Source organism: Syngnathus typhle, linkage group LG14, assembly GCF_033458585.1.
Source record: "Syngnathus typhle isolate RoL2023-S1 ecotype Sweden linkage group LG14, RoL_Styp_1.0, whole genome shotgun sequence".
NCBI classification, from domain to species: domain Eukaryota; kingdom Metazoa; phylum Chordata; class Actinopteri; order Syngnathiformes; family Syngnathidae; genus Syngnathus; species Syngnathus typhle.
The window spans coordinates 11,145,259-11,171,355 of NC_083751.1; the positions used below are offsets into that span (position 1 = coordinate 11,145,259).

The 26,097-nt window shown below is 50.5% G+C and overlaps 3 protein-coding genes across 8 annotated transcripts in view; 2 read left to right on the top strand and 1 right to left on the bottom strand.

Moving 5' to 3' along the window:
* The first annotated feature begins 1,885 nt into the window (after positions 1-1,885).
* On the top strand, positions 1,886-12,394 carry trappc8 (trafficking protein particle complex subunit 8). Of its 6 annotated transcripts, XM_061297004.1 has the most exons (30): positions 1,887-2,187; positions 3,092-3,307; positions 3,806-3,889; positions 4,664-4,753; positions 4,816-4,990; positions 5,135-5,267; positions 5,371-5,458; positions 5,586-5,764; positions 5,978-6,093; positions 6,158-6,308; positions 6,396-6,496; positions 6,640-6,745; positions 6,832-6,963; positions 7,045-7,269; positions 7,541-7,646; positions 7,711-7,905; positions 8,074-8,237; positions 8,354-8,428; positions 8,517-8,622; positions 8,698-8,855; positions 8,933-9,363; positions 9,737-9,890; positions 9,968-10,064; positions 10,262-10,330; positions 10,403-10,461; positions 10,657-10,845; positions 10,940-11,041; positions 11,204-11,343; positions 11,416-11,505; positions 11,659-12,394. In XM_061297004.1, exons 1-30 carry the CDS (start codon positions 2,031-2,033, stop codon positions 11,918-11,920), a joined length of 4,350 nt encoding a protein of 1,449 aa, XP_061152988.1. In that variant the 5' UTR covers positions 1,887-2,030; the 3' UTR covers positions 11,921-12,394. The 6 variants fall into 6 exon arrangements, with proteins under 6 accessions (XP_061152987.1, XP_061152989.1, XP_061152988.1 ...); XM_061297003.1 differs by having other exon boundaries at positions 1,886-2,187; positions 8,517-8,855; XM_061297008.1 differs by lacking the exon at positions 3,806-3,889.
* Positions 12,395-12,891: 497 nt separating this feature from the next.
* On the top strand, positions 12,892-20,542 carry LOC133167283 (spindle assembly abnormal protein 6 homolog). Its single transcript, XM_061297967.1, has 16 exons — positions 12,892-13,012; positions 13,342-13,402; positions 14,746-14,825; positions 14,908-15,012; positions 15,130-15,298; positions 15,643-15,720; positions 16,081-16,188; positions 16,255-16,446; positions 18,776-18,970; positions 19,047-19,136; positions 19,369-19,548; positions 19,721-19,802; positions 19,877-19,992; positions 20,073-20,134; positions 20,207-20,310; positions 20,409-20,542. Exons 1-16 carry the CDS (start codon positions 12,951-12,953, stop codon positions 20,450-20,452), a joined length of 1,728 nt encoding a protein of 575 aa, XP_061153951.1. The 5' UTR covers positions 12,892-12,950; the 3' UTR covers positions 20,453-20,542.
* A 3,504-nt stretch (positions 20,543-24,046) lies between these two features.
* Positions 24,047-26,097, bottom strand: part of LOC133167286 (leucine-rich repeat-containing protein 24-like) — a 48,826-nt gene continuing 46,775 nt past the window's right edge. Inside the window, exon 4 of the mRNA XM_061297974.1 lies at positions 24,047-24,172. The gene's annotated coding sequence lies outside the window, so the exon portion shown is untranslated. The remainder of the gene's footprint in view (positions 24,173-26,097) is intronic.

A 26,097-nucleotide genomic window follows, 5' to 3' on the forward strand; every position in this document is an offset into this window, starting at 1 on the left:
AGTTTGCTGACGACACGACTCTGGTGGGTCTCATCACCAAGGGCGACGAGACTCGGTACAGGTTGGAGGTTGACCTTCTGACCGCGTGGTGCAGGGACAACAACCTCCTGCTGAACGTAAACAAGACCAAGCAGATTGTTGTTGATTCCGGAAGGGTCACACTCAACACCTGCCGCTGACCATCGACGGTCCTGTGGTGGAGAGAGTGAGCAGCTCCAGGTTCCTGGGGGTGCACATCAGTGAGGATCTCTCCTGGTCCACCAACACCGTATCACTGGCAAAGAAAGCTCAGCGCCGCCTGTACTTCATGCGGACGCTCAGGCGAGCTAGTGCTCCTCCGGCCGTCATGACTACATTCTACCGTGGCACCATTGAGAGCGTCCTCTCCAATTGTATCGCTGTTTGGGGTGGTAGCTGCACTGAAAACAGCGTGAAGGCCCTCCAGCGCATAGTGAACACGGCTGGTAAGATTATTGGTGCTTCACTCCCCTCCCTGAAGGACATTTACACCTCCCATCTCACCCGCAAAGTGACCACGATTGTGAGCGATGTGAGTCACCCCGCTCACTTTTTGTTTGATCTTCTGTCCTCTGGGAAGAGGTACAGGAGCCTGCGCTCCCGCACCACCAGGCTCACCAATAGCTTCATTAGGATCCATTAGGATAGCTGCTGTTAGGATCCTGAACTCTCTCCCCCCTTCTGCGTAGCGTCCTGTACTTTTGCGCTATGTGATTCTGACTGTATGCTGTATGCACACTTGCTCCATTTTTGGTCCTCTTATTTATTATGTTATCCATCCATCCATTTTCTGAACCGCTTAGTCCCCACGGGGGTCGCGGGCGTGCTGGAGCCCATCCCAGCCGTCATCGGGCAGTAGGCCGGGGGACACCCTGAATCGGTTGCCAGCCGATCGCAGGGCACACAGAGACAAACAACCATCCGCACTCGCACTCACACCTAGGGACAATTTGGAGTCTTCAATCGGCCTACCAAGCATGTTTTTGGGATGTGGGAGGAAACCGGAGTGCCCGGAGAAAACCCACGCAGGCCCGGGGAGAACATGCAAACTCCACACAGGGAGGGCTGGAGGTGGAATTGAACCCGCACCCTCCTAACTGTGAGGTGGACGTGCTACCCAGTGCACCACCGAGCCGCCTTATTTATTATGTTATTTGTTTATTATTTATTCATCACTCTTATTTATTCACTGTTTGTGCCTTCTTGTTTTTATTTGTTTGTGTTGTTTACTTGTATGTATATTGTGTACTATGTCTTGTCACCGTGGCATAGTGGGAACGTAATTTCGATTTCTTTGTGTGTCTTGGCATGTGAAGAAATTGACAATAAAGCAGACTTTGACTTTGAAACTGAGTTTGGCTGTCATGTTATTTTGGTATTAGCATGATGATGTTAACAGTATTAGCATGATGATGTTAACAGTAATCAAACTGGCTACTTTGTATGGAAGCAATTTTAAATCTTTTAAAATCGATGCTCATAAATTGCTCCTGAGCTCACTCACTCAGTAGGTCATGCCCAGCACACGAATGCAACAGTGTTTGTCAAAAGCAATTTGATATCTTTTTCGTGTCTTTCTACATGTATTAGATTTTTTTCCTAATTCGAATAAAACATGTTTAAGAGATGTTTTTGTTAGGGGGGGCTGGAACAGATGAATAGCATTTAAACTCATTTCATTGCGGGAAATTCCTTTAATCTGACTCCGCATATTCGTGGTTCAGCCTCAGTCACTTCTTTGGTTCCAATGGCCCGCAAATAACGGGTTGCCAAATTCTCAGGTTGACGTCTTTTTGACGTTTGTGTGTGCGTGTGTGTGTTTTAATTCAGGCACATTGTGGGGCAGGCGCTGTCCCTCGTCACATGACATGACGGTCCCACAAACCGGAAGAGAACCGACGGCCAACAAGGCCGCTGACCCGAGTCGGCCGCTGCTCTTGTCCACAATGTGACGGTCTCTGCCGCCGACCTCCGACCGTGTCCCCCTTGTCTACTTCCCAGACAACTCCGCCATGGCGCAGTGCGTGCAGTCCGTCCAGGAGTTTGTCCAGGACTCTTTTGTACCGATGGTAGCCGTGCTGTGCAGCGACGAGGCAGAGAGGCTCACCAGCAAAAACAAGCTCAACTTCGCCGAGCTGCTCAGGCCTTTCTGCCGGCTCACTTCCGAAGGTACGACCGGGCGGACGCCACTTTGCCGCCCCGCCCGAGAAGAAGTCGCGCAGGGTAGTTCCGGTCCGCGTGACTTTGCTTCGGGTTGTTAGCACCGCGGCTAGCTAGTGACGAAGCACCGGTAGATACCCGCGGGGGCTTGGCGTCACCTGCCCGGGCTTCGTGACACCTGAGCGGCGAGACTTTGACTGCAGTTAGCCCCGGCGTGCTATAAGGCCCGCGCTTCAAGTGCCTTTAATCGGTAGTTGTCATTTTCCGCCCGACATTCCTCAAAACAGCTCGCGACTAGAACTTTTTCCTTCCGAACTCCTCGCTGCTGGACGAGTCCTTCTTGCAAGACTGTTAAGGTCTCATTGCCAGCTCAGTGACCTAGTGGTTAGAGTGTCCGCCCTGAGACTGGGAGGTTGTGGGTTCAAACCCCGGCCGGGTCATACCAAAGACTGTAAAAATGGGACCCATTGCCTCCCTGCTTGGCACTCAGCATTAAGGGTTGGAATTGGGGGGTTAGAAGGAGTGGAGCTCTTTACAAGCCCTAGGCTTCGTCTCCCTCCTTGCACAGTTATTGATATAATATGTGCTAAACAATAAACTAAAAAAAAAACTTGCCTAAACTACATGTTGGCAAAGTAGGGTTTTAAGTCTGCATTGGGGATTCAAACAAAGGTCGGCTTTTAAATGAGGGTTTCAAACCCGGTGAAGAATTCAAGCCAGAGTTGGGGCTTGAAATTAAGGTGTCAAGTCACTTGGTTTCTAACAAGTGTCAGGGTGCCAAAGTCGGGTTTATCTTACAGAACTAGGCGCAGAGCATCGTTTGGCCGAACATCCCTTGACACCCGTTTGAGGTTTACTCCCACATATAGAAAATGGCCGGAAGTGAGCTAATGCTTGGACTGTTTGTGTCCAGGTCACTTGCGGGACCCCAACAACCAGCTTCTGGTGGTCAAGAACCTTCGCATCTGCGTGACCAAGGTGGTGCCGAGCACCGCCCCACCTCTGTTGGGCGCCGCCCTCAGCCCGGGCCAGCGCCACCACCTCGACCAGGTGGTGCTCTCCTGCCAGCCACAGGAGGGCGCTGTCTCTACCGCTGTTGCTGCGGGAGACTACGACCTCAGCTTCAACGGTAACTTCGGTGATATTTTCTTGCACTTGTGTCAGCGATTGTCACCTTATCAGTCCTCGTTGCTTGGCTGGGGAAAGAAGGTGGTGAAAAGGCGAGTGCGGAGGATTTTAGTTATTGGATGGGGAGTTTAAGTCTGTCGGGATTCCGATGTAGTTTCAGGGACAGTGGGAGGGATTCAACTTGAAGTTTAAATCAAGGATCAGGGTTCCAAACAAAAGTTATAGTTTCAAGCCATCTTTAGAGCTTCTAATCAGTGTTTCAAGCCATGCTAAGGAATTCAAATTGAGGGTTCAAAGCAGGCTTAAGGTAGAATTAAACATTATTCATTAAACATTTCAAATGGCCATGTCAAATGAGGGTTGGGTTTTGAAGAAGGGTTGCAATTAGGGTCTCGAAGTTGGGTTTGTACTTTAGGGTCTCGAAGTTGGGTTTGTAGTCAGGGTTGCGTGTTGCTATGGTGACGCTTTTTTCTGGCCGCTCTCTCCTTCCACCTGTCAGACGAAGCTCTTAAATGTAGCGCCCCCTGGTTCAGTTCGTGGAAAGACGCGCTGACGGAGGCGTGCGCCTCCAAGCATTTCTCAGGTACACCCGTCGTGTGTGTGGCTTCCGTTTAGATCATCGCCTCTCGCTTCCTCTTTTTTCCTCTCCCGGTGCTCCTGCGGCTTCTGCTCTTCCCGCTGCTGTCACCTCTTTGTAGATTCGAGCCTTGCTCACGCGTAAAACCGAAACATGATTCTGTCGGGTGTTTTGAGTGCTTGGTGAGTAGACTGTAGACCGCGTCACGGATGTCTGAGATCTTGACCAGCAAATGGGTCAGCATTTGCTTTGAGTGGCACGGTTTTCACACTGTTTTACCAAGATCAGCTCCCCATCTTTAAAGCTCATCTCTCCCAAGATTTGGGAGATGGTCTTCTGTCCAGATCCTCTGACAGCCTCCTCTTCTCCCAAGATCTCCTCGAGTTGTGTTCCCCTCAGATGATTCTCCCAGATGACCCTTTCCCAAGATGCTCCTGTTCCCCCAGATTTTTCCTAAAAGTTGCTTTTCCAGATCTGCCAAGACTGCTGATCTTGAGATTTCTGCCGATATATATTTTTTAATCACACTCTTAAAATTGGGCCCTCTTCTTGAAAAGCTTGTTCTCTTTGAGTCAAGATGTCCTAAGTCCCTTATTTGCCAGTCTGCTTTTTCTCCCTAAATCATCCAACTCTTCCAAGATCCTCCTTTTTCAAGATATCTGTCCTTCGATCAATGAGTTGTTCTCACTTTTGTCCTAGTTCAAATCCTTCCAGAGTTCTGAAGCCGCCTGCGATTTCTCTCCGCTGTGTGTTCACCGTCACCACTTTTTGTCTGCCCAGCGAGCACGCCCTGGTTCGAGGTCTACCGGGAGAATTTCCTTCAGTCCATGCCGGCCTCTGACCACGAGTTCCTCAACCACTACCTGGCCTGTATCCTTGTCACCTGTTTCTTTTGTTTTCACCGGCCGAGTTTCCTTGACCGGCTCGTGCAGGCCTGCTGGTGGTGTCGTCGGGAGAGGCGGCGCCGGTAGAGCAGTTTGTCAAGCTGTCGCAGGAGCAACACCGCATCCAGCACAGCGGAGACTTCACCAAGCCCAAGTGGTTCATCCCCAACACGCTGAAGTACTACGTACTGCTGCACGACGTGGGCCAAGGCGACGAACGACGGTAACGACGCCTTTGGAGAGGCCGGAGCAAAATCCGATCGCCGCTTGCGTCTTAAAACCTTGGCGATCCAAGGCAAAACATCCTTGTGCCAAAAGGCAACGTGTGTACAAATTGCCCAAAGCAACTCGAATGTGACGCTTTCAGGGCCGAGGCCGTCTACGAGGACATGAAGCAGCGCTACGGCCCTCAAGGCTGCTACCTTCTCAAGATCAACTCGCTCGTCGCCGAGCAGGAGGAACAGATTCATGACTTGTGGACTCACTACCTGCGCAGCCAGGTGGGCCCGGCCGCCGACCCCAATCAAATTCATGACTCGATCGCCGGCCCCCAAATGTGCAAATACGCAGGCGGGCAAACGTGTTGTCTTTGTGCGTTTGCAGGATCAAGCGGACGATAATGTTGGTCCTGCTGTGAGCTCTTCGGTGGATAAAAGCGGCAGCACAACACAGGAGCCTTCTGCAGACACAGGTCTCTTTCTTGTTTGAAGGATATTTTTTTATTGGAGGGGGTGCAGTAAATAGAAGGTCTTGGGATGCTCCAAAATTTCAGACCAAGCAAATATGTTGTGACTCGCTTCTCCTGTGCCATGTCAAAGGTGGCCGTCTGGAGCAGGACTCGGCCAGCGCCTCAAGGGAGGCAGACATTACGGCAGGGGGCCACGGCGCGTGTCTGACCCTCAGCGACCACGACCGCATCCGCCAGTTTGTCCAGGAGTTCACCTTCAGAGGCCTGCTGCCTCACATCGAGAAAAACATCAGGCAGCTCAACGACCAGGTGCTCCACATCGGCGCTCTAGAGAAGAATTACGAAACCTTCTCTAAAAACTGCTGACAACTAAGTGCGTTCTTTTCAAACCATGTCCAAACGGAATCCTAGCTGGGACTGGACAAAAACAGAATTTCTCCCAAATGAGCGCCTGCAATCCTCGCCACTTTTGCCGCTCTCTTTGCCAGCAGCGTTCATAAGCATCTACCTGTCCTTCCGCAGCTGGTGTCCCGAAAAGGCTTGAGTCGCTCCCTCTTCACAGCCACCAAGAAGTGGTTCGGTGGCGGCAAAGCGCCCGAAAAAAGCGTCAGCGAGCCCAAGAGCACCGGCGGCCTCCTGTAAGCTCGGCCAGGTTTTGCTTTCTTTTTTCCTGTTTGTGATTTTGGACCCGTGTGATGGCAGCTACCCCCCAGAGGCCCCCGAGCTGCAGATCAGGAAGATGGCCGACCTGTGCTTCCTGGTGCAGCACTACGAGCTGGCCTACAGCTGCTACCACACGGCCAAGAAGGACTTCCTGTCGGACCAGGCCATGCTTTACGCCGCCGGCGCCCTGGTGAGCATGAGGGGGATGTGTCCTTGAGAGCCATGTCGGCCAGCACGACTTGATGTTGATGTTTGCTTTCTTCTTCCTCGCGCCCAGGAAATGGCCGCCGTCTCGGCCTTCCTGCAAGGCGGAGCCGTGCGCCCATATCCTGCCCACTACATGGACACAGCCATCCAGACCTACAGAGACGTCTGCAGGTAGCAGACGCCCCAAACTGCTTGGAGTTGCCTTTTGGGTTTTTACAATAATTGGGAAATTCATACATTTCAAAGCTAATGCATGTTGCCAAGATGAAAGGCAAAATGCGTTTGCTTTATGAGCAGCACTAACTCTCTGACAGGAACGTGGTGCTGGCCGAGCGCTGCGCTCTCCTCAGCGCCGAGATCCTCAAGAGTCAAGCAAAATACTCGGAAGCGGCTGCGCTGCTCATCAAAATGACCAGTGAGGTGAGGAACCTTGCCAAAGCTTGAAAATGGCGTGTCCCCCCCGCCCCTCCTTCAATTCACGTTGTCTCACCACCTTTGCCGTCTAGGACTCAGACCTGCGTAGCGCTCTGATGTTGGAGCAGGCGGCCCACTGCTTCATAAACATGCGCACTCGCATGCTGCGCAAGTTTGCCTTCCACATGATTCTGGCGGGTCACCGCTTCAGCAAAGCGGGCCAGGTAAGCCACCCGGCCACCATCACTCCCTTTGGCCCGCCGCCATCTTGGGACGGCGCCGTTGACTTTGACTTGGTGGTGCAGAAGAGGCACGCACTGCGGTGCTACTGCCAGGCAATGCAGGTGTACAAGGGCAGGTCGTGGTCCCTGGCCGAGGACCACATCAACTTCACCGTCGGGCGCCAGTCGTTCACGCTGGGCCGGCCCGAGAAGGCCGCGCAGGCCTTCAAGCAGATCCTGACCAACGACAGCCGGCAGACAGCCGCGCAGCAGGGCGCGTTCCTCAGGGAGTACCTCTACGTTTACAAGGTGACAGCGCTCAGACCGCTATCCTTGAAACTTATTTGCTACTGCCTTCTCCTTATGGGAGTTAGACATCGCAGCCTTTTAACCATCTGTCCAAACAGTCCCAAAACTTGTTTTTATGGCTTTTAATGCCATTTCTGCTTGATTTTTCCATCTTTGCTTGAATGTTTGTTCTTCCTCTTTTTATTTTTTTTTGTTCTTCCACTATTTGACACGTTAAGAAAAAATGTTGACGAACGAAATCATGTGCCGTGACGTCCGGCGTGTCTTGCAGACGGTGATCAGCCGGAGTGGCGTACGTCTACCTCAGCTGCCGCTGCCATGCATCCATGGCGCTGCCACCAGGGTCTACTTTGGGCACGAGCGCCGCCTAGCCGAGGGTAAGAAGGCGCCCGCTCCCGGTAGTACTCAGGTTGTGGCATGGGCATGACCTGGCGTTCGCAGGTGAGAAGCAGGCTGCCACGCATGTGTCACTGGACCAGGAGTATGACGCCGAGCAGGCAGCCATGTGGTGCAAGCTGGAGGAGCAGCTGGTGGCTGCTGCCAATCGAGGGGTGGTCCCCGCCAACTTTCAGCCCAGCCAGTGCTACCTCAACAGCCAGACGGACAATCTGCGCCACCCGCTGGCCGTTGTGGAAGGTACAACAGGCTACCTTTCGCACTTGGTATTGGCATGCTTTTATTTTAACAAAGGCGTAGGGAAACCAAGGTTCTGACCCCAACGCCTTCATTACTGCACAGCTGACATGCGGCCACCCGACAAATACTTGCCGCTTGTTGACCCGCTTCTGGCGTGGTGCTTTGCAGAGCCGGTGGTGGTGGAGGTGGTGTTCAGGAACCCTCTGAAAGTTCCGCTGGCGCTATCTCGCCTCTCGCTGGTCTGGAAGTTTACGCGCGACACCCACGCTGCTGCCGCCGCGGAGGACGCCGGAGAAGAACTCGTCAGCAACCAGGACACGTTGGAGCAAGAGGTCAGCGTCCTCCGGCGATGCCTTTTCCCAGGACAAAATGCTTATCCATTTGCTCGCTTGTATGCGTGTTTGTTGTCTCTGCGTTTGATGAACTCTGTCCCGCTTTCCCTTTCCAGTCAAGGCAGACAGATGATGTGCTCACTACCGAGACCATCCTGGACTTCCACTTGGCCCCCGAGGAAACCAAAATGGTGAGTTATAACGATCTGTGGCTGTCTTGAAGATGCTCATCTTTGTTAGCGTCTGGTGTATAACAGCCTTTGCGACTCGTAAACGCAGGCTCGACTCAGGGTGCTGCCGCACCGGACGGGCTGCCTGAGTATCACGGGCGTGGTCTATGACCTGGCTGCTGCATCCCCGGCGGAGACGCCGGACGACGATGACGGTAACAAGAAGGCGCCTGACCAAACCTTTGCTGTCCGTCAGTCACGTGAGATCCCACACGCCGCTCCTCTCACAGGGCTGCTGAAGGCCGAGACAATAATCGTCAGCGGCAAGCAGGACCTGAAGATCAGAGGCCCGCGACTCAATCACACCAAAGAGGACAAGATGTTTGTGCGCTACGGACCCGACCGGCGCTTGGAGCCCATCGTTACGCCACCGATGCCCCTCATGGAGGTAATTTGTTTGCGTGAATAAACAAACCAAACAGCTCGTCCGCCATGGGGATGTGTCCTCCCTTTTGTGTGCGTTAGGTGTTCTTCCTGCAGTTCCCGACAGCGCTGCTGTGCGGCGAGATCCGCAAGGCGTACGTGGAGTTCTGCAACGTGAGCGGCGTGTCCCTATGCGGCCTACGCGTGGCGTCCACTCACCCCGAATTCTTCACATTCGGGAATCCGTCGGCCGGCACGCCGCTGACGCCGCTTAGCCCCGCCTCTGCCGAGAACTTCTCGGCCTACAAAACCCTGGCGGCGGCACCCGGGTCCGGCGCGGCCTGTGAGACGCTGGTGTCTGCCGACGACTTTGGGCCCACGTCTGACGTGGTGGACGTCCCTGTCGGCGGCACGCTGGAGCCAGGACATTCCGTGCAGCTCCCGCTCTGGCTGCGAGGACCTGACCAGGAAGGAGTCCATGAGATCAACTTCCTCTTTTACTATGAAAGCCCAGACAAACGAAGCAAGATCAGGTAGATGTCGCACATACTCGGGACATTGCCTGATGATCGACATTCATCGGGTCACTTTGTCTCTGCGTTCAATCCTCTCTCCCTGACCACACTCCCAAGTATTCAATTCACATTGCAGATTGAAAGACCCTGATGTTCCTCATAACTCTATACTTGGTACTGTTCTCTTCTTAACTCGTTCACTGTGGTGGATGTTATCTTGTCAACTGATTTTTACCAAGTAAGATTTTAACATGAGCGTGGGTCTTTACTCAGCCCAAGTCTGTGAAATTCAGGTGATCAGACCCCCGCAATGACCAACACAAGCGAGTAAATGGCACTGCTGTAAAAGTGTCAATGTGATGACGATGATGAGCTCACTCTTCCTCCTCAGCCACCGGGTGGTTCGTCACTCGGTGTTTATTTGCGCCAGTCGCTCTCTCAGCGTTCAAGCGTCGGCCCACGCCAGCGCCATACCTCCTCAGCAAGGACAGGACCAGGATGGCGGCAGCACGCTGGTCTTCATCGATGTTGAAAACATAAACACGGCAAGCACCCCGGCATCAGCCTCGGGTCGCGCTATGATGCCACCGCTCACCTTGATAATTTGCCTTTGGCCTCGCAGAGCGACGCTGGCGTGCGCGAGTTCCACATCGTCCAAGTTTCCAGTGGCAGTCAACACTGGAGCCTCAGCAAGTGCATCAACCCGGCCAAGGATAAAGGTACAAAATGACAGCGCCCGCAGGTTACACAACGCTGATCGGCTAACAGTTCGCGGCGCGTTTCTTCGCTTTGGAACACCGACAAGGTGGTTAAACACGTGGTAACGTTTAAGCACATTTGTTCTTTTTTGGCCATGTTGAACGATTTGGAAGGTTTCATCCGGTATTGACTGTTTTTGGGGTTTTTTCCCCTCCAGACTGCAAAGTAAGCAGCAAAGAGCGAGCCAAGCTTTGTTTCAGAGCAGCACCGTGCAAAGCTCGCCGAGGTGCGTCGTTGCCACGTACATGCTCAACCGCACACTTCAATCATTGATCATTCCTCGTGTTTGTGTTTGAAGCTTCCTTGGACCGCGCCGAGATGTTCACCTTTGCCGATGTCAATCTGAGTGACGAGCGGGTACGCCAAGCGGCCGTCTTTTGTGCACATAGACCCACACGACTCGGTCTAGGGATGTGGCGGGGTTCATTCTGCCCCCGTCCGCAATCCTGGCAAATTGTCTGATATTTGACAAAATGTTCGATTATAACGGCCGTACCATCGAATAGAGTTGAAGGACACTTGACGTCATCACCGTTGTCAATATGGGTGCAGATCGTAAGTTCGGCCACGCCCTGCGGCGACTTCTTTTTCCGCTGCCGCCGGACGTCCAAGGCTTGCCGTGCCGACGCCTGCTCCTCGGGGTCAAGGACGCCCTCCGGGGGCAGAAGCCTGGGCGAGGACTTGGTCCGCGTGGTCAACGAGTGCGACCGGCTGGACCTCAACATTATTGTCATCTGGAAGGTCAGGTTTGCATGCGTGTGTGCGTGTTTGTTCAGAAAGGTGTGTTACAGAAGGCGCGTACTTGGAATTTGAAGTGCTATTTTCATGTGTGCAGGCTTACGTGGTGGAGGACAGCAAGCAGCTGATCCTGGAAGGTCAACTCCACGTGGCGCTGCAGGCAGTGGGCGAAGAGGCCACTTCCCTCGCTCCCAAGCAGGTGACCACATCTTTGGATGCCTCGTTTTGTGTTTAGCGTATCATCATGTGAGGGCGGGTTGACCCGATCCGGCTTCTCTTGAGCTGGGCCACATCTCTCATAGTGTCTGTGCGTTCTTGTTGCTATGTCACACACGCTCACGAGGTGTTGTCGCGTTATCAGGACACTCAGGAGATGGTTCTGCTCAAGTTCAAGTCGGATCCGCCACCTCCCGCCGTGCCGCCATCCACGCAACTCTCACGACTCATCAAGAGCAACCTGCGCTACTCGGAGACATACGCGCATGACTTTGCACACGACAGGTGGCGCGCACACGTGGGCACATGCAAACGAGGTGGCCAAATGCACTTGTAAATATTGTTTATTGTGTGCAGTGTTTGTGTGGTTCCCGTTTGTTTGGTTTTGTCCAACTGCTGCCGGACTGATGTGGATATCACAGTAGACCTCAGGCACAAAACCACCAGGTGAGTGTGTGGCTTTTTCAAGTTTGGCCCTTGCCTGCTCACTCACACATACAAACGCATTCACTTATGGACACACAGACATGCAAAAATTCATACGCAAGTACACAAAAACACACGCTAGGACTTTCCCCCCCCCCCCCACATCTTGTGTAGTTCTGAGTGGAGCGAGTGCGCGTGTAGCTTCACCTGGGTTGGCCAGACCCGCTACCGGCTGGCGCTTTGTCCCCGGCAGACGCGTCACCTGGAGCTGCAAGCCTGCTTCCTCATGCCCGGTGTCTACAACATCAACACGCACGCAGTCTGCGCCGCGCCGTGCCTCGATGGCCATCACCGTGACGACGCCAACGCCCAAACGGAGGTTGCGCAGCACGGCGCCGGACCAGCACTTATTGTCATCACCGACAGCAGCCAATGACATTGCCGCAACACGCACCGCAAGGGCCAACGTGAAGAAGAACCCAAAAGGGAGGCTAGTGTCCTGGATTTTCATAAGGAGCTTTCATGCGACCACTAAAACTGCAGTGTGCGTGCGTGCCACCAGATGACAGCATTAGTTGTTCCTTTGGGTCTCATCAAGGTCAGCTTCAATTGACATTTGGGAAGTTGCAAGGTAAAAGAAAAAAAAAAAAGCAATGTGGTTCACTTTTGACCAAGAAACTGAAAAAGTGCAGCATGTCTTAAATGTTTGACGAGCCCTCCCCATGAATGCTGCGGGATGCCGCGATCATGTAATCGGTGCCGGTGTCCGAGCGCGGCAAACTCAGATTAGAAAGCGAACAATCTTGAGTTTTGTTTTTAAATCTGACAATGGCGCCACCTTTTGTGTTTATGGTGTATTATATTTATAACACTTATCATGTACATAGAAAATAAACCAACTAATTCTCCATTGACAGTGTCAACATTTGGGTTTGTTTTTTGGTTTGCTTACTTGGTTTTGCCTTCTAGTTATAGTTGAGCTCACCCGGTTGTATACAGTCACCACATGTCGAATTTGACTACAGCCTAAATGTTAATTAGTTATATAAATATAATCAACATGCTTTAGTAAGAGAATGACCTCCATTGCTCGTATGAGGTGAATTTCCCTTCTAGGGATTAAATTTAGTGGATTGTGGCAGAAGCAAGAAGCACGTGTTTAACTGCCAACAAATGAACGAAAGCAATATTACACGACAAAGAACGCACGTATAAAGCTTCCCTTAACTGCCTGCCTGCTCGCAGTATAATGTTTAAAATATTACGACTAATGCCATTCTTCCAAGACTTTAATACATGTACAGTATTAACTTTAGCTCAGCAACAGCAAACTGATAGAAAATCAAGTTTGCGGCACCACCAGTTCTCCCAAAAGAGGGCGGTAACGCGTAATTTGCCGACAGTCCGTCGGCGAAGAAGATAAGCTTACCAAAGAAGAAGAAATACAATCGCAACGGCGGGCCAACATGGAGGCAATTTTTAGCGATGTTGTCAAAGTCATAATTAGATGTCGACACTGTGATGAAAGGTATTTTGGTATTTTGTTTTTGTTTTGTCATTTGACAAGTTAGCCGCGTACGCGTCCTGCTTGAGCGCCCAACTCTCACGCACGAGTTGCGCTACCTGCGTGTACTGTCATTGCACTGTCAAGTTCCGATGACTTGTTTTGTGTGTATGTTCTTTGATCTTTCTTTGTAATTCATTGTATCTGTCTCGTATTGGCTTTTGTTTTGCCGCAGCCAGGTTGGCCTTCATCCGAAGCTTTTTGACTTTACCTGGATAAATTACTGATTTCGGAGGGAAAAAAAATAGAATGGTTTCATCTGTATGATAAGGTATGTTTTCCTGTTAATACAGAAAAGCACGCATCCGCGTCACCATTGAGCGTCAGTCGAGCACAAGTGCCGTTTGCAAACGAGTGAGTATGGCATTTATTTCGAATAAGAAAGTCCTTGAGCACTCCTTGCTTTGAATTATTGCATATTTCAAGAGCAGTCAGTCCTCTAGCGAAACGCCAACATAAAATTGATTGATTGATTGAATATTTATTGATCCCCAGGGGTGGGGAAATTCAGGCCCCAGCAGTATTCATACCACAGAGTGGGTATACAAAAGACGCACAAATGGCATGAGCGCAACTCAACAGGCTCTCATAAGGCTGCCACACAACGGCGCCACAAAGAAAGCCAGAAAGTGCTCAAGATAAAAGCCATCAAAGCAAAACAAAGATAAAAGACAAAGGAAAAAAAGTAACTGTGGCCAACCAGCACCCCTCAATACAAGAGAACACCCCAAAACACATTAATAGCCTCCACGGGGTCCATAGACAGGTGTAGGGGCAGTCCAGTTCAACGGCGCCCAATGGACCGTGGTCGTGAATCGGTGAAAAACATCACAAAGCAGGCAAACGTGTGAGCAGCGTCCTGGGCACCCAGTCGGGTGCACGTGCAGATGGTCACCACGGGGCTAGCATGGCGAAAGTCGTTGGTTCCGACGAGCACGAGGGAGCGGACTCCCCACAGGGGTTGCGGCTGCAAGGCCAAGGCGAGGGACCCGGTCATCACTGCCCGGATAAGCAGGAAGCCGCCGTAGAGTTACGCCGGTCTCGACCGATGATCCCGGTCCCAGGAAGAAAAAAAAATAATACAAAATATCTGATCCGAAGAGATACCGAGGTGCGGTAGAAGGCACCAGCATCGCCGAATGGACAAAAAGACAGAAAGAAAAAGGAGAAAAGAAAGAAATAAAGAGGAAAAGAGAGAACACTGCTGGGAGGCAGCCACTTACGGCGCCATACCAAAAGAAAAAGAAAAAAAAAAAAAACTTAACAAAACAATAACTTGAGTGACTGACCAGGACGTGAAACAAGAAGACAGCAGGACATGACGACAGCAAGACCGTACGACAACAGGAACCAAAAAGACATTAAGACAACAATGATCCGACGGGGTGTGAGGGGGAGACAGGACTTACATACATATGTGGCAAACCTCGGGATCATTTACAACATTTAGGACTCTTACCAGCTGGCCTACTGTTACTTTTTGCCTTTGTTTCTTGTCTTAGTTGCTTTGGATTGCTGACTTGTAACTTTGGCTCTTGTTGGTTTTCTTTGTGGCAGCCTTTTCTAGAAGCCTATTGAGTTACGCTCATATATGTCTTTTCTTTACCCACTCTGTGGTATGAATGCTGGTGGAAACCCTTTAATGGGAGATTTAAGTGAAGCGACCTGAAATCCATTGTCTCTCTTCTGCTCATCAGGATCTTTTGGTAAGATTGACCAATGACGAGGATCCGCATTTTTTCTTCAGCCTCACAATCTCTGAGGAAGATTTCCAAAGGTTTGCCTAAGAAGTAGCCACAATTCCATTTCCTGCATCAATGTGCTTTTTTTTTCAAGTGCTCTTTTATTTTTCTGTTTAGTTTGAAAGTCCAGCAGGAGTTATTGATTGAATTTGCGTCATTCCCTGAGATGCTGGTGCAGCTTCTTCGTCAATGTCAGTCAGAGCAGAATTGCAGCCATCCCAGGTACTCCGCTGCCCCCCCACCTACCCCCCCTCGACATCAAGATGTTTTCGCTATGGGAGCCGCTTGTTTTTTAAAAAAAATAAATTTAATTAATTTGATTTTTTTGATGGTGTGCAGGTTCCAGCTGCTGTTCTCCTGCGACTCGCCGTCACTGGATGGCCCCGGCCAGCTGAGCGTGATGGAGACCAACTCCTTTAAGCACAGCAACCAGCTTTCTCTGCGGCTGACGCAGGGCTCTGACAAGCACGTCAAAGACTACTTGGCTGCCTGTCTGGCCTCTGTCAAGGTGACACGCCAAGGGCAGGACGATTCTGGGGCCCATGCACATTTTGAAATCGGACAGATGGGCCCACTCAATACCCGATGAACTGGTCTATGTGAAAATGTGAATTTGGATAATGAAGTCTTTTGTTTGAGTTAGTTCGATTGAATCTAGTTGGAAGTAAATAGCTCGTTATTTATGATTTAAAATAAGTACATGAACAATTCTTTGATTACCAAATTATTTTAGGAGTTAACTTAATCAAAGACTACTGCTTTACGTTCTAACTTATTTTCCGTCTTATTCTTTCAATGGGGATGACCAAAATGGCTCTTGACAACTGTCAACGTCGTCTTATTGCGTTTCAGGCTGAGAAGGAAGCACTGGAGCTAAAATTGAAAAAGACAGAAGATGATCTGACGAGGCGGCTCAACAACGCCGAGCAGGTTCTGTTTCTTGTTGCCATTTTTTGTTGCTAAATCTAAAAACAGAACAAGCTGCAGCTACAATAATTAATTGACAAGGCATTTTTTATCAAATGAATTGACAGCTGCTTTGTTCTGTGATTCATTATTTCGATACGCAAACTTGAAATTGTCCAAATGTGCAATTTCGGCCTCGCACCAGTACTCCGTAATAACGGACCGATTATCATTTTAGTGAAATGCTGAAGTGCATTTCACTAAAATGATAATCGCACCTCAGACAGGCAAACTCTGAGGTGCAGAGTTCCGATAATCGGTCCATCTAAAACTAAACCTTTTAAAATGAGATTGAATTAGGTTCGGCGTCACGTATCTCGCCAGACGCTGTCGGAGGTGGAGCGCATGCGTCTGGAATGGACTCTTGAGAAGAACTCGCTTTGCAGCCGCCACGCTGACGAGTTGCGCCGTGAGCAGGAGAAGGCGGCCGACGTAAGCCCGACTCCCCAACCCCCTCCGGCCAACCCTGTGGCGCCGAGTGATGATGATATGTCACAGTTGCAGGAGCGCCAGCAGCAGCAGACGCAAAAGCACTGTCAGGATCTGGAGCGCGCTCACCAGCGCGACAGCCAGCAGATGCAAAGCCGCCTGGTGCAGCTGGAGACCTCCTGTGGGGAGCTGAGTGACAGGGACTACCAAAACCAGGCCGCCCTCAGGGACCTCAAGGCCAAACTGGTGGCCGCCGAGAAGGTACGTCTGCCATTTTTGTCATATTCACAGCGCCAGATAGAGAGCCCATGAAAACAATAGTTAGGTGTAAAATTCCACTGCCTATACAATGACTCAGCAAAGTGAACTCAAGAGTACGAGCTTCACACTCTTGGAGCCAAGGCCCATAGTTCCAACCATGGCACCAGTCCATAAAGTCAGTTGTGATAAAGTTCTTTATTTTCTGTAATGCAATTAAAAAATAAAAATGTCATACATTCTGCATTCATTACAAATCAACTGAAATATTGCAAGCCTTTTATAATTTTAATATTGCTGATTATGGCCTACAGCAGGGGTGGCCAACCCACGGCTCGCGAGCCGCATGCGGTTTCATGCGGCTCCTTTACGTTCGCTTCGGGGGAGGGGGGTTGTTAATGAGACGTCAAACGCTGCGTGTTCGCTTCGGGGGGGGGGGGGGGGGTTGGTTGGTTGGTTTAGTAATGGGATGTCAAACGCTGCGTGTTCGCTTCGAGGGGGGGGGGCTCTTTGCGGTACACAGTAAAAAAAATGTGGCTCTTAGTCTCTGACTGGTTGGCCACCCCTGGCCTACAGTTTAAGAAACTCAAAAATCCTATCTAAAAAAAATTGAATATTTCCTCAGACCAAGTAAAAAAAAAAGATTTATCACAGCAAAACAAAATCAAACATTTGAAAATGTCCATTAATGCACTCAGTACTTGGTTGGGAATCCTTTTGCACGGATTACTGCATCAATGCGGCGTGGCATGGAGGGACTTAACAAGCTACATAACTCTACATGTGGAACAGAAAAGACCAAAGGCAATGGCATCAGGCAGACTACACAGTTCTTTGCTCTAAATTAGGGGTGTCCAAACTAACGGTCCAGTTTTTATTGGCCCGCAGCAAATTCTGAAAACATAATTGAATATGGCCCGCACAAGAAGCTTGAGCTTAGCTTCTCAGTTTCCACACTAGATGGAGCCCGCCACACAAAGCGTTTAACGTCCCATTAACACCCCCCCGGAAGAGAAGCGAACACGCAGGGTTTGACATCCGATTAGCCCCCCCCCCCCCCCCCCCCCGATTCGGGAGAGAAGCGAACGCGCAGCCTTTGACGTCCCATTAGCAACCCGAAGAGAAGCGAACGCGCAGGGTTTGACGTCCGCTTAGCAACCCGGGGAAGAGAAGCGAACGTTCGCTCCATGTTTGCGTTTGTTTAGAAAACTCTCGTGGCATGCGGCACACGTGCTGCTGACGTATGACGTAGCCCGCGTCCTAATAGATTAAGGAAAGTATCGGCTCACAGATCGGCTGCATTTTCCGATACCCGATCCATCTATTTTGTTGATATCGGGGCCGATATCCGATCCAGATATCGGATCGGTACATCTCTACTCTGGACTCAATGAAAAACTGTGGACCAACACCAGCAGCTGACATGGCTCCCCAAGCCATCACTGACTGTGGGAACTTCACACTGGATTTCAAGCAACTGGGATTTTGCTCCTCTCCAGCCTTGCGCCAGACTCTGGCGCCTTGACTTCCAAATGAAATACAAAACTTGCTTTCGTCTGAAAAGAGGACTTTGGACCACTCTGCAACTGTCTAGTGCTTCTTTTCCATAGCTCAAGTCAAACGCTTCAGAAGTGGCTTGACCATGGGAATACGGCTATTGTAGCCCATTTCCCGGACACGTCTGTGAACAGTGGCTTTTGATACCTGGACTCCAGCTTCAGTCCACAGTCTATGAAGCTCCTTCAAATTCTGGAAGCGACTTTTCTTCACAATGCTGTTAAGGCTGTGGTCATCTCTCTTGGTTGTGCAGCGTTTCCTGCCACATTTCCCCCTTCCAACAGACTTTTTGTGGATGTGCTTTGAAACTGCACTCTGTGAACAGCTTGCTCTTTGAGAAATTTCTTATTATGTCTTACCCTCCTGATGGAGGGTGTCCATGATGGTCCTCTGGACCGCATTCAAATCAGCAGTCTTCCCCATACTTGTGATTTAGTTTACTGAACCAAGCTGAATGTTTTTCAAGGCTCAGGAAACCCTTGCAGGTGTTTCAAGTTAGACAATTCAAGTGATTAGTTGAATACCCTACTAGTATACCTTTTCATGATATTCTAATATTTTGAGATATTTGAGTTTTCTTAAGCTGTGCGCCATAATCAGCAATATTAAAATAATAAAAGGCTTGCAATATGTCAGTTGATTTGTAATGAATCCAGAATGTATGACATTTTTGTTTTTTTTAATTGTATTACAGAAAATAAAGAACTTTATCACAATATTCAAATTTTCTGAGACAGTCCTGTATGGCTCGATGGCTTGTGTTGCGTGCGCGCAGGAGTGCCAGCGCTTCCAGCAGCAGGTGGCGTCGATGCGGCGCCAGAGGGACTCGGCCGAGACAGCGCTTCACGCCAACGAGCGACTGGGCCAACAGCTGCAGACGCGTGTGGGGACGCTGGAGCAGGAAGCCAAAGACCGCGAGCAAAACGCGAGTCGCACTCGGGAGGCACTGAAGGCGGCACAACAGGAGAAGGTCGGCGCCGGCTGGCCCAGTCAGGAGGGGGCTGTCGCGCCACACCACAACACGCCACCTCCTCTTTGTTGTGTAGGAAACCCTCGAGGAGGACGCCCGCAGCAAAGAAGCTAAGCTACGAAAGCTCGACGCCCAGGTGGAGATTTTGTCCGCAGACTTGAAGAAGGTTTGTCGTCTCGCTCGTCGTCTAACAGTATCGAAATGTGCGTGGTGGCCGCGGTCGCGCAAAGCTTTTTAGCAGATTGCCCGCCTGCTGCTTATTGGACACCATTTGGTGTCTCGCAAGAGAATCAATTGCGGCGGCGCCGCCAATTATTTTGGCGAGGACTGGGAATGGATGGGGCCTGCATTTAAGCTGCCAAGAGACTCAGTATTGTGACATCTGGCGCTGTTGTTAGGCCAACGAGATTATCAAGAAATTCTGGTGCGAGCTGCAAGTTCAGCAGAGCAAGAACAAGGACAAGAACGTGGCACTGGTGGAGCAGGAGAAAGTGCTGCGCGACACCTCCACCCAGCTGGAGCGAGCACAGGGGGAAGTGCGCGATGCTCACCAGCAGCTGCAGCACAAGGACCAGCAGGTGAATCGAGCCCGTGCTTGCGTGTCTTGCGTGTGGCTCACTTTGCATTTCGCTCGCTTTTTGCACGTGCCTGCAGTACCAGTCTGTTGGCTTTCTATGTATGTGTTTTGTGAATCTGCATGTCTGCATGTGCTTTTTGTTGACTTACCTGTGCGCGCACGCGCTTTGTCAGGTTGCGAGTCTGAAGGAACAGCTGGAGTCCAGCATGAAGAAGCTGGCCGAGTCGAAGGAGCTGCTGCGGAGCAATGAGAATGGTGAGCGCAAGCGTCCGCCTCGTCACGGGCACGCGGCGTTTTCATGTGGCATCTTTTGTCTGTGTTGTTGTCAGTGATCGGCTGGATAAACAGGCAACTGAACGAGAAGCGGCTGAGCGAGAAGCGGCTGAGCGAGATGCTTGCGGAGCCGCCACGGAGCACGCCGCCGACCGCCGCCATGACGTCAGCGGTAAGAGAGCGCCGTCATCTTTGTGGATGGGATGCACGTGTTTGCTCGCCATCTTCCGTCTTTTTCTTTGTCCCCTGCAGGCTCACTTTTATCCTCACGTGAGCAAAAGTCCCGCAATGCCCGATGTTGTCTACAAGCCAGCGTGAGTCGCTTGAGACGGCTTCCTCTCCAGAAGAGGAAACGTGAGAGTGAAATGTGAATTTCTCTATAACAGAGCGAGCCCGAGCGTTGGCGGTCTGGATGCCAAATACTTCAAGAGGAGAGATGACGGCGGCGGCGGCTCCGTTCGCGAGTCTCCCGACGCGCTCATCGCCAGAGGTGATGTCGCACACTCGTGATAGCACAAAACGGCACGGCCACGTCACACCTTGAACCTTGGGCACGCTCACCAGCCGATTCTTGTCTTTCCTTCTCAGAGTTTCCGCGCAGCAAAACACCTTCAGCCTACTTTCCCAACTAAGCACACACACTGCGCTCCACCTATGTTTATGAAGTTGCACCCTTGTTACAGAGCTCTGATTTCTCAAATAAATCAACCTTGGGTTCTCGATATTGTCCTCCACGTGGTGCTTTTTACTTTAACAGTGAGGACAAAATTGCACTTGCAAACAGCAACATACAGCCGTTGTCATCACCAAACGATGTCAGGTGACCCTCCATCTTTCGCTGCTATTTTCAAAGGACAAGCCCGGTTTGTCTGCAAAATTCTATTTTCTCTTGCTCACTTTCCAAAGAAGACGAGTACGAAGGAGAAGCACATGCGCCAGTACACGAAAGTCCAGAAAGCTGCTCAGTGTTTGTCCAAGGAGTTTTGATAAAAGCACAGCCATCGGGTCACAGTGTCGGCCTGTATTCAGCAGTTGATCTCGTAGGCCGTCAGGGAGTCCACAAACAAGCCGGCGTGGTTGACAAAGACCCCCTCGCCCTCTGGCGTCATGACCGGCTCCGCCTCGCCACCCTCGCCAGCAATTCTTCGCGCGGTCTGAATGTCGCTGTCCGCCTCAGCGGTGGGGAGCGAGGGGCTGGGAGGTGGGCCGGTTGCCAAGGAGCCAGAGGGGCCGCCGGCGTCAGGGGGGGCAGCGGGCAGGGCCGGTGGCAACACGGGTTTGGCACGGTTCAGGATGAACATCTCGTGGCCACGCTCGTCCCGGAACTCTTCCAGCTGGGCGAACGTGGTCGGCCCGTCCGAGTAGTCGTTCAGGTAAAGGATGCTTTCCTCCTGACGCACAACAACAATTTGAACTTCAACCGCGCATTCTTGCAGTCTCTTTGAAGACAAACCAAACAGCATTAGTCCTGCTAAAGTGAGAATTTCTAGGGGAAAAATGTTTACATTAAAAAACAATTGGGTGGAGAGGGGAAGAAAAAAAAAAGGTCTCACTATCACATCCTAAAAGTAAAAGTACAGTAATCCCTCGCTACATCGCGGTTCGTTTATTGCGGTTTCACTACATCGTGGATTTCTTTTTCCCAATTATTATTTTTTTTTAAAGTCAAAATAAAACTTCTAAATTGAGAAATTATGGCACAAACTTTTTATAAAAAAATGGTTATAATAAGAGTTGTAAAAACATATTTACAGTGTTGTACCTTGTTATAGAAAAATTGTTATAGTAATAAGAGTTCTAAAAACATATTTACAGTACGTTTTTTTTCCATGTATAATGCGCAAAATTTAACTAATTTATTGTCCTATAATCTGGGGTGCGCATTATACATGAGTACAAAAAAAAATTAAAATTTTTCTCTTTTTTTTTTTTTTTAAATCCGGATATGATACGGAGGCCGCCATTACAGATGCGCTTTCTTCTCTGCTGTTCACTTCAAACACGCTCCATACGAACACAATGCTCTCGTATCAGACGCTTGCTCGATCACCTGCTCGTTTGCTGTCACAATGTACCCTACACAAATCCGAAACATTTCTTCGCTATCGAGTTTGCTAGCACATGCGCAGTGATACTGACCGGCAGAATAACATCCGGTTGTTCCCAAAGATGATATTTTTTCTGAAATAATTTTACGTTTACGGATTTAAGTAGGAGTCAAAATTTGGGTGCGTATTATACATGGGTACAGGCTTTTTTCCAGCATCAACATGCCATTTTTAGTATCATACATGGGGGCGCATTATACATGGAAAATCCCGGTAAATAACTCTCTCTGGGTTCTTCATAGAAAAAAAAGCCATTAGCCAAAAAACGGTATGTACACTTGTACCCTGTTGTAAAAAAAATTATAATGATAAAAGTTGTTCTAGAATTCTCCATGTTATTTATGTTATTCAGCCGTGCTTTGATTTGAGGTAGGGTGATTTATTTTGAAGGCCGTTTTCAGGCAATACCACTTCCTGTTTTAAATTCGTGTACATACCGTAATTTCGGATTATAAATCGTGTTTTTTTTCCATAGTTTGGGTGGGGGGGCCACTTACACTCAGGAGCGACTTGTATGTTTTATTTTCACAAATTTTAACTTCATCATTAACACATCACTTACAAATATAGTTGACCACTTCACATGTTATTTTTAGTATAGTTGATCACTTCACATGCTTTGATATCTTTATCTTGAACATATTCAAAACATGAAAAATAGAGAGAAAAAAATCTAATAAGGTAATTAACACTTTAAAGCGCCATGTCCTCTGGACATGTCCTCTGTCACCAGGATGACATAAAGGAGGAGAAATTTGATCAATGGATTTAATGATTTGGAGTGACACAAATGGTTTGATAATATTGTTGTTTATGTAATGTTTTTTTTTTAATAACTGAATGTTACGTCAGGCCCGTTCTCAGCTCCTCGTTTGTGTTTGTCACGTTAGCATACCGTATCGTTTAGCCTATTGTTGCTCGTTCATGTCTGTTCTTGGTGTTGGATTTTGTCGAGTAAATTGCCCCCCAAAATGCAATTTATACTCCGGAGCGACTTATATGTTTTTTTTCACATTTTTGGGCATTTTATGGCTGATGCGACTTATACTCCGGAGCGACTTATAGTCCGGAAATTACGGTATGTCGGTTACAGTGGTACAGGAGTCATTGACGATGTAAGTGGGTCTCCTAACATGAGAAATTAACGATCACGTGTCAAACCTTTAGAACAATGTATAATTGCGCCAAATGTTCGTTTACATTACTTTAGAGGTCCGTTTTCGCGTGTTAGCAAGATCGCGAATTAGCATCTTTCCGCTAACTCATTAGCCTTCCCAGTACTTCTTAACATGTTACACGCACACACGTATATTATTTTCAATATTTATACAGAATTTTCTGTATGTTATTTATACTATTAATGTATTATTTACATGTTTGAAACAATTAATGTTCTAATAATAATAATAATAATATATGCACTTAAATGGTTTCATATACATTTATTGACACACAAAAAATGTACAGATAAAAAAAAAAAAAGTACAGATGAGAGGGTGACCGTACTTCGCGGATTTCATTTATCGCGGGTGGTTTTTTGAACCAATTATCCGCGATAAACGAGGGATTACTGTATTTCCTGATCCAAAAATTCAAACTTCTTGGACACGTCCAAAAGCGATGCCTCTTCGGCAAGAAAAAAGGGCAACTTGTTCTAAGCCTGATGCAAGCCTGCGGGTGCGCGCTTACCTTGTTCGCAGCGTGCTGGTCCTTGTGTTCTCGCAGTCGTCGGCTGTAGATCATGGCGACCAGCAGCAGCGCGGTGAGCACCAGCAGCGAGATGCCGGCGGCGATGGCCATCTGCGTGGCAGCGGCCAGTGCGCCAAAGGCCATGCTGCCCAGAGCGTAGAGTGGCTCCTGGCTCACCTCACCGCCGCCACTCCGCAGGCGCGGCCACACCGGCGTGTCGAGGGGCGCCGCCTGCGCCCAGCCGGCCCAGATAGACGAGGACGAAGAGTTGATGGCAAGCTGGAAGGTGACCCGCACTGTGCCGCCCGCGTTCCAGGCCTCGCACTCGTACACGCCGGCATGTGCCACCGTCACGTTGCTGAGGAAGAGCATCCCACTGCCCGTGTCGGGATCAAAGTGCGAGGCGCTCTCGTCGCTCTTCTGCACGTGAGCCCGGCCGCCCTCCGACGGCTCCGTCCCGCTGCCCGCTCCTCGGGCCCCGCCGCCCAGGTCGTGCACCAGCCCTCGGGGCACCGGTGGTGACGCCTTGTCCGAAGATGCCTTCCTCCATGTCACCTGCAGGGGGCACGCTGGGGTAAGTCAACTCAAAGAAGTGGCCCGTTTCGAACTGGAAGTTAGAGCATTCAACATTGTTTTTTATAAATACGAGTGACTTTGTTGTATACTTATTGCCCACCCCCCGGCTGGGCGCCTGCACATTGGGATTCAACGAGAGGGTAGCCTCCCTCCGCCTTCAGGTGGGGGGACGGGTCCTGACTGTTGTTTGTGTCTATGCACCAAACGGCAGCTCAGAGTACCCACCCTTCTTGGAGTCCCTGGAGGAAGTGCTGGAGAGCGCTCCTTCTGGGGACTCCATCGTTCTACTGGGTGACTTCAATGCCCACGTGGGCAATGACAGTGAGACCTGGAAGGGCGTGATTGGGAGGAACTGCCCCACGATCTGAACCCGAGCGGTGTTCTATTATTGGACTTCTGTGCTCGACACGGATTTTCTATAATGAACACCATGTTCAAACATAAGGGTGTTCATGTGTGCACTTGGCACCAGGACACCCTAGGCCGCAGTTCGATGATCGACTTTGTAGTCGTGTCATCGGATTTGCGGTCGCATGTTTTGGACACGCGGGCGAAGAGAGGGGCGGAGCTGTCAACTGATCACCACCTGGTGGTGGGTTGGCTCCGATGGTGGGGGAAGATGCCGGTCCGACCTGGCAGACCCAAACGCTCTGTGAGGGTCTGCTGGGAACATCTGGCGGGATCCCCTGTTAGGAAGAACTTCAACTCCCACCTCCGGCAGAGCTTCTCCCATGTCCCGGGGGAGGCGGGGGACATTGAGTCCGAGTGGACCTTGTTCCGCGCCTCCATTGTTGAGGCGGCCGACCGGAGCTGTGGCCGTAAGGTCATTGGTGCCTGTCGTGGCGGCAATCCCCAAACCCGCTGGTGGACACCGGCGGTAAGGGATGCCGTCAAGCTGAAGAAGGAGTCCTATCGGGCCGTTTTGGCCTGCGGGACTCCGGAGGCAGCTGACAGGTACCGGATGGCCAAGCGGAACGCGGCTTCAGCGGTTGCTGAGGCAAAAACCCGGGCGTGGGAGGAGTTTGGCGAGGGCATGGAGAATGACTTCCGGACGGCTTCGAGGAAATTCTGGTCCACCATCCGGCGTCTCAAGAGGGGGAAGCAGTGCAACGTCAACACTGTTTACAGTGGAGATGGCGTGCTGCTGACCTCGACTCGGGACGTCGTGTGTCGGTGGGGAGAATACTTAGAACACCTCCTCAATTCCACCTACACGCCTTCCATTGTGGAAGCAGGGCCTGGGGACTCTGAGGCGGACTCTCCAATCTCTGGGGTCGAAGTCACTGAGGTAGTTAAAAAACTCCTCGGTGGCAAGGCCCCGGGGGTGGATGAGATCCGCCCGGATTTCTTAAGGGTTCTGGATGTTGTGGGGCTGTCATGGCTGACACGTCTCTACAACATCGCGTGGACATCGGGGACAGTGCCTCTGGATTGGCAGACTGGGGTGGTGGTTCCCCTCTTTAAGAAGGGGGACCGAAGGGTGTGTTCCAATTACAGGGGAATTACACTCCTCAGCCTCCCTGGTAAGGTCTATTCAGGGGTGCTGGAGAGGAGGGTCCGTCGGAAGGTCGAACCTCGGATTCAGGAGGAACAGTGTGGCTTTCGTCCTGGCCCTCAGCAGGATCCTCGAGGGTGCATGGGAGTTCGCCCTACCAATCCACGTGTTTTGTGGACTTGGAGAGGTTCTGTGGGGGGGTGCTTCGGGAGTACGGGGTACCGAGCCAACTGATAAGGGCGGTTCGGTCCCTGTATCACCGATGCCAGAGTTTGGTCCGCATTTCCGGCAGTAAGTCGGATTTGTTCCCAGTGAGGGTTGGACTCCGCCAAGGCTGCCCTTTGTCACAGATTCTGTTCATAATTTTTATGGACAGAATTTCTAGGCGCAGCCGAGGCGTTGAGGGTGT

Bases quoted from the DNA above. Each gene is read 5' to 3' on its own strand.
- trappc8 (XM_061297003.1), top strand. From the start codon at position 2,031: ATGGCGCAGTGCGTGCAGTCCGTCCAGGAGTTTGTCCAGGACTCTTTT. The intron at 7,906-8,073 runs GTACAACAGGCT...GGTGCTTTGCAG, and splicing joins CCCGCTGGCCGTTGTGGAAG to AGCCGGTGGTGGTGGAGGTG. The intron at 8,238-8,353 runs GTCAGCGTCCTC...TTCCCTTTCCAG, and splicing joins AGGACACGTTGGAGCAAGAG to TCAAGGCAGACAGATGATGT.
- LOC133167283 (XM_061297967.1), top strand. From the start codon at position 12,951: ATGGAGGCAATTTTTAGCGATGTTGTCAAAGTCATAATTAGATGTCGA. The intron at 15,013-15,129 runs GTACTCCGCTGC...GATGGTGTGCAG, and splicing joins CAGAATTGCAGCCATCCCAG to GTTCCAGCTGCTGTTCTCCT. The intron at 15,721-16,080 runs GTTCTGTTTCTT...GTATCTCGCCAG, and splicing joins GGCTCAACAACGCCGAGCAG to ACGCTGTCGGAGGTGGAGCG.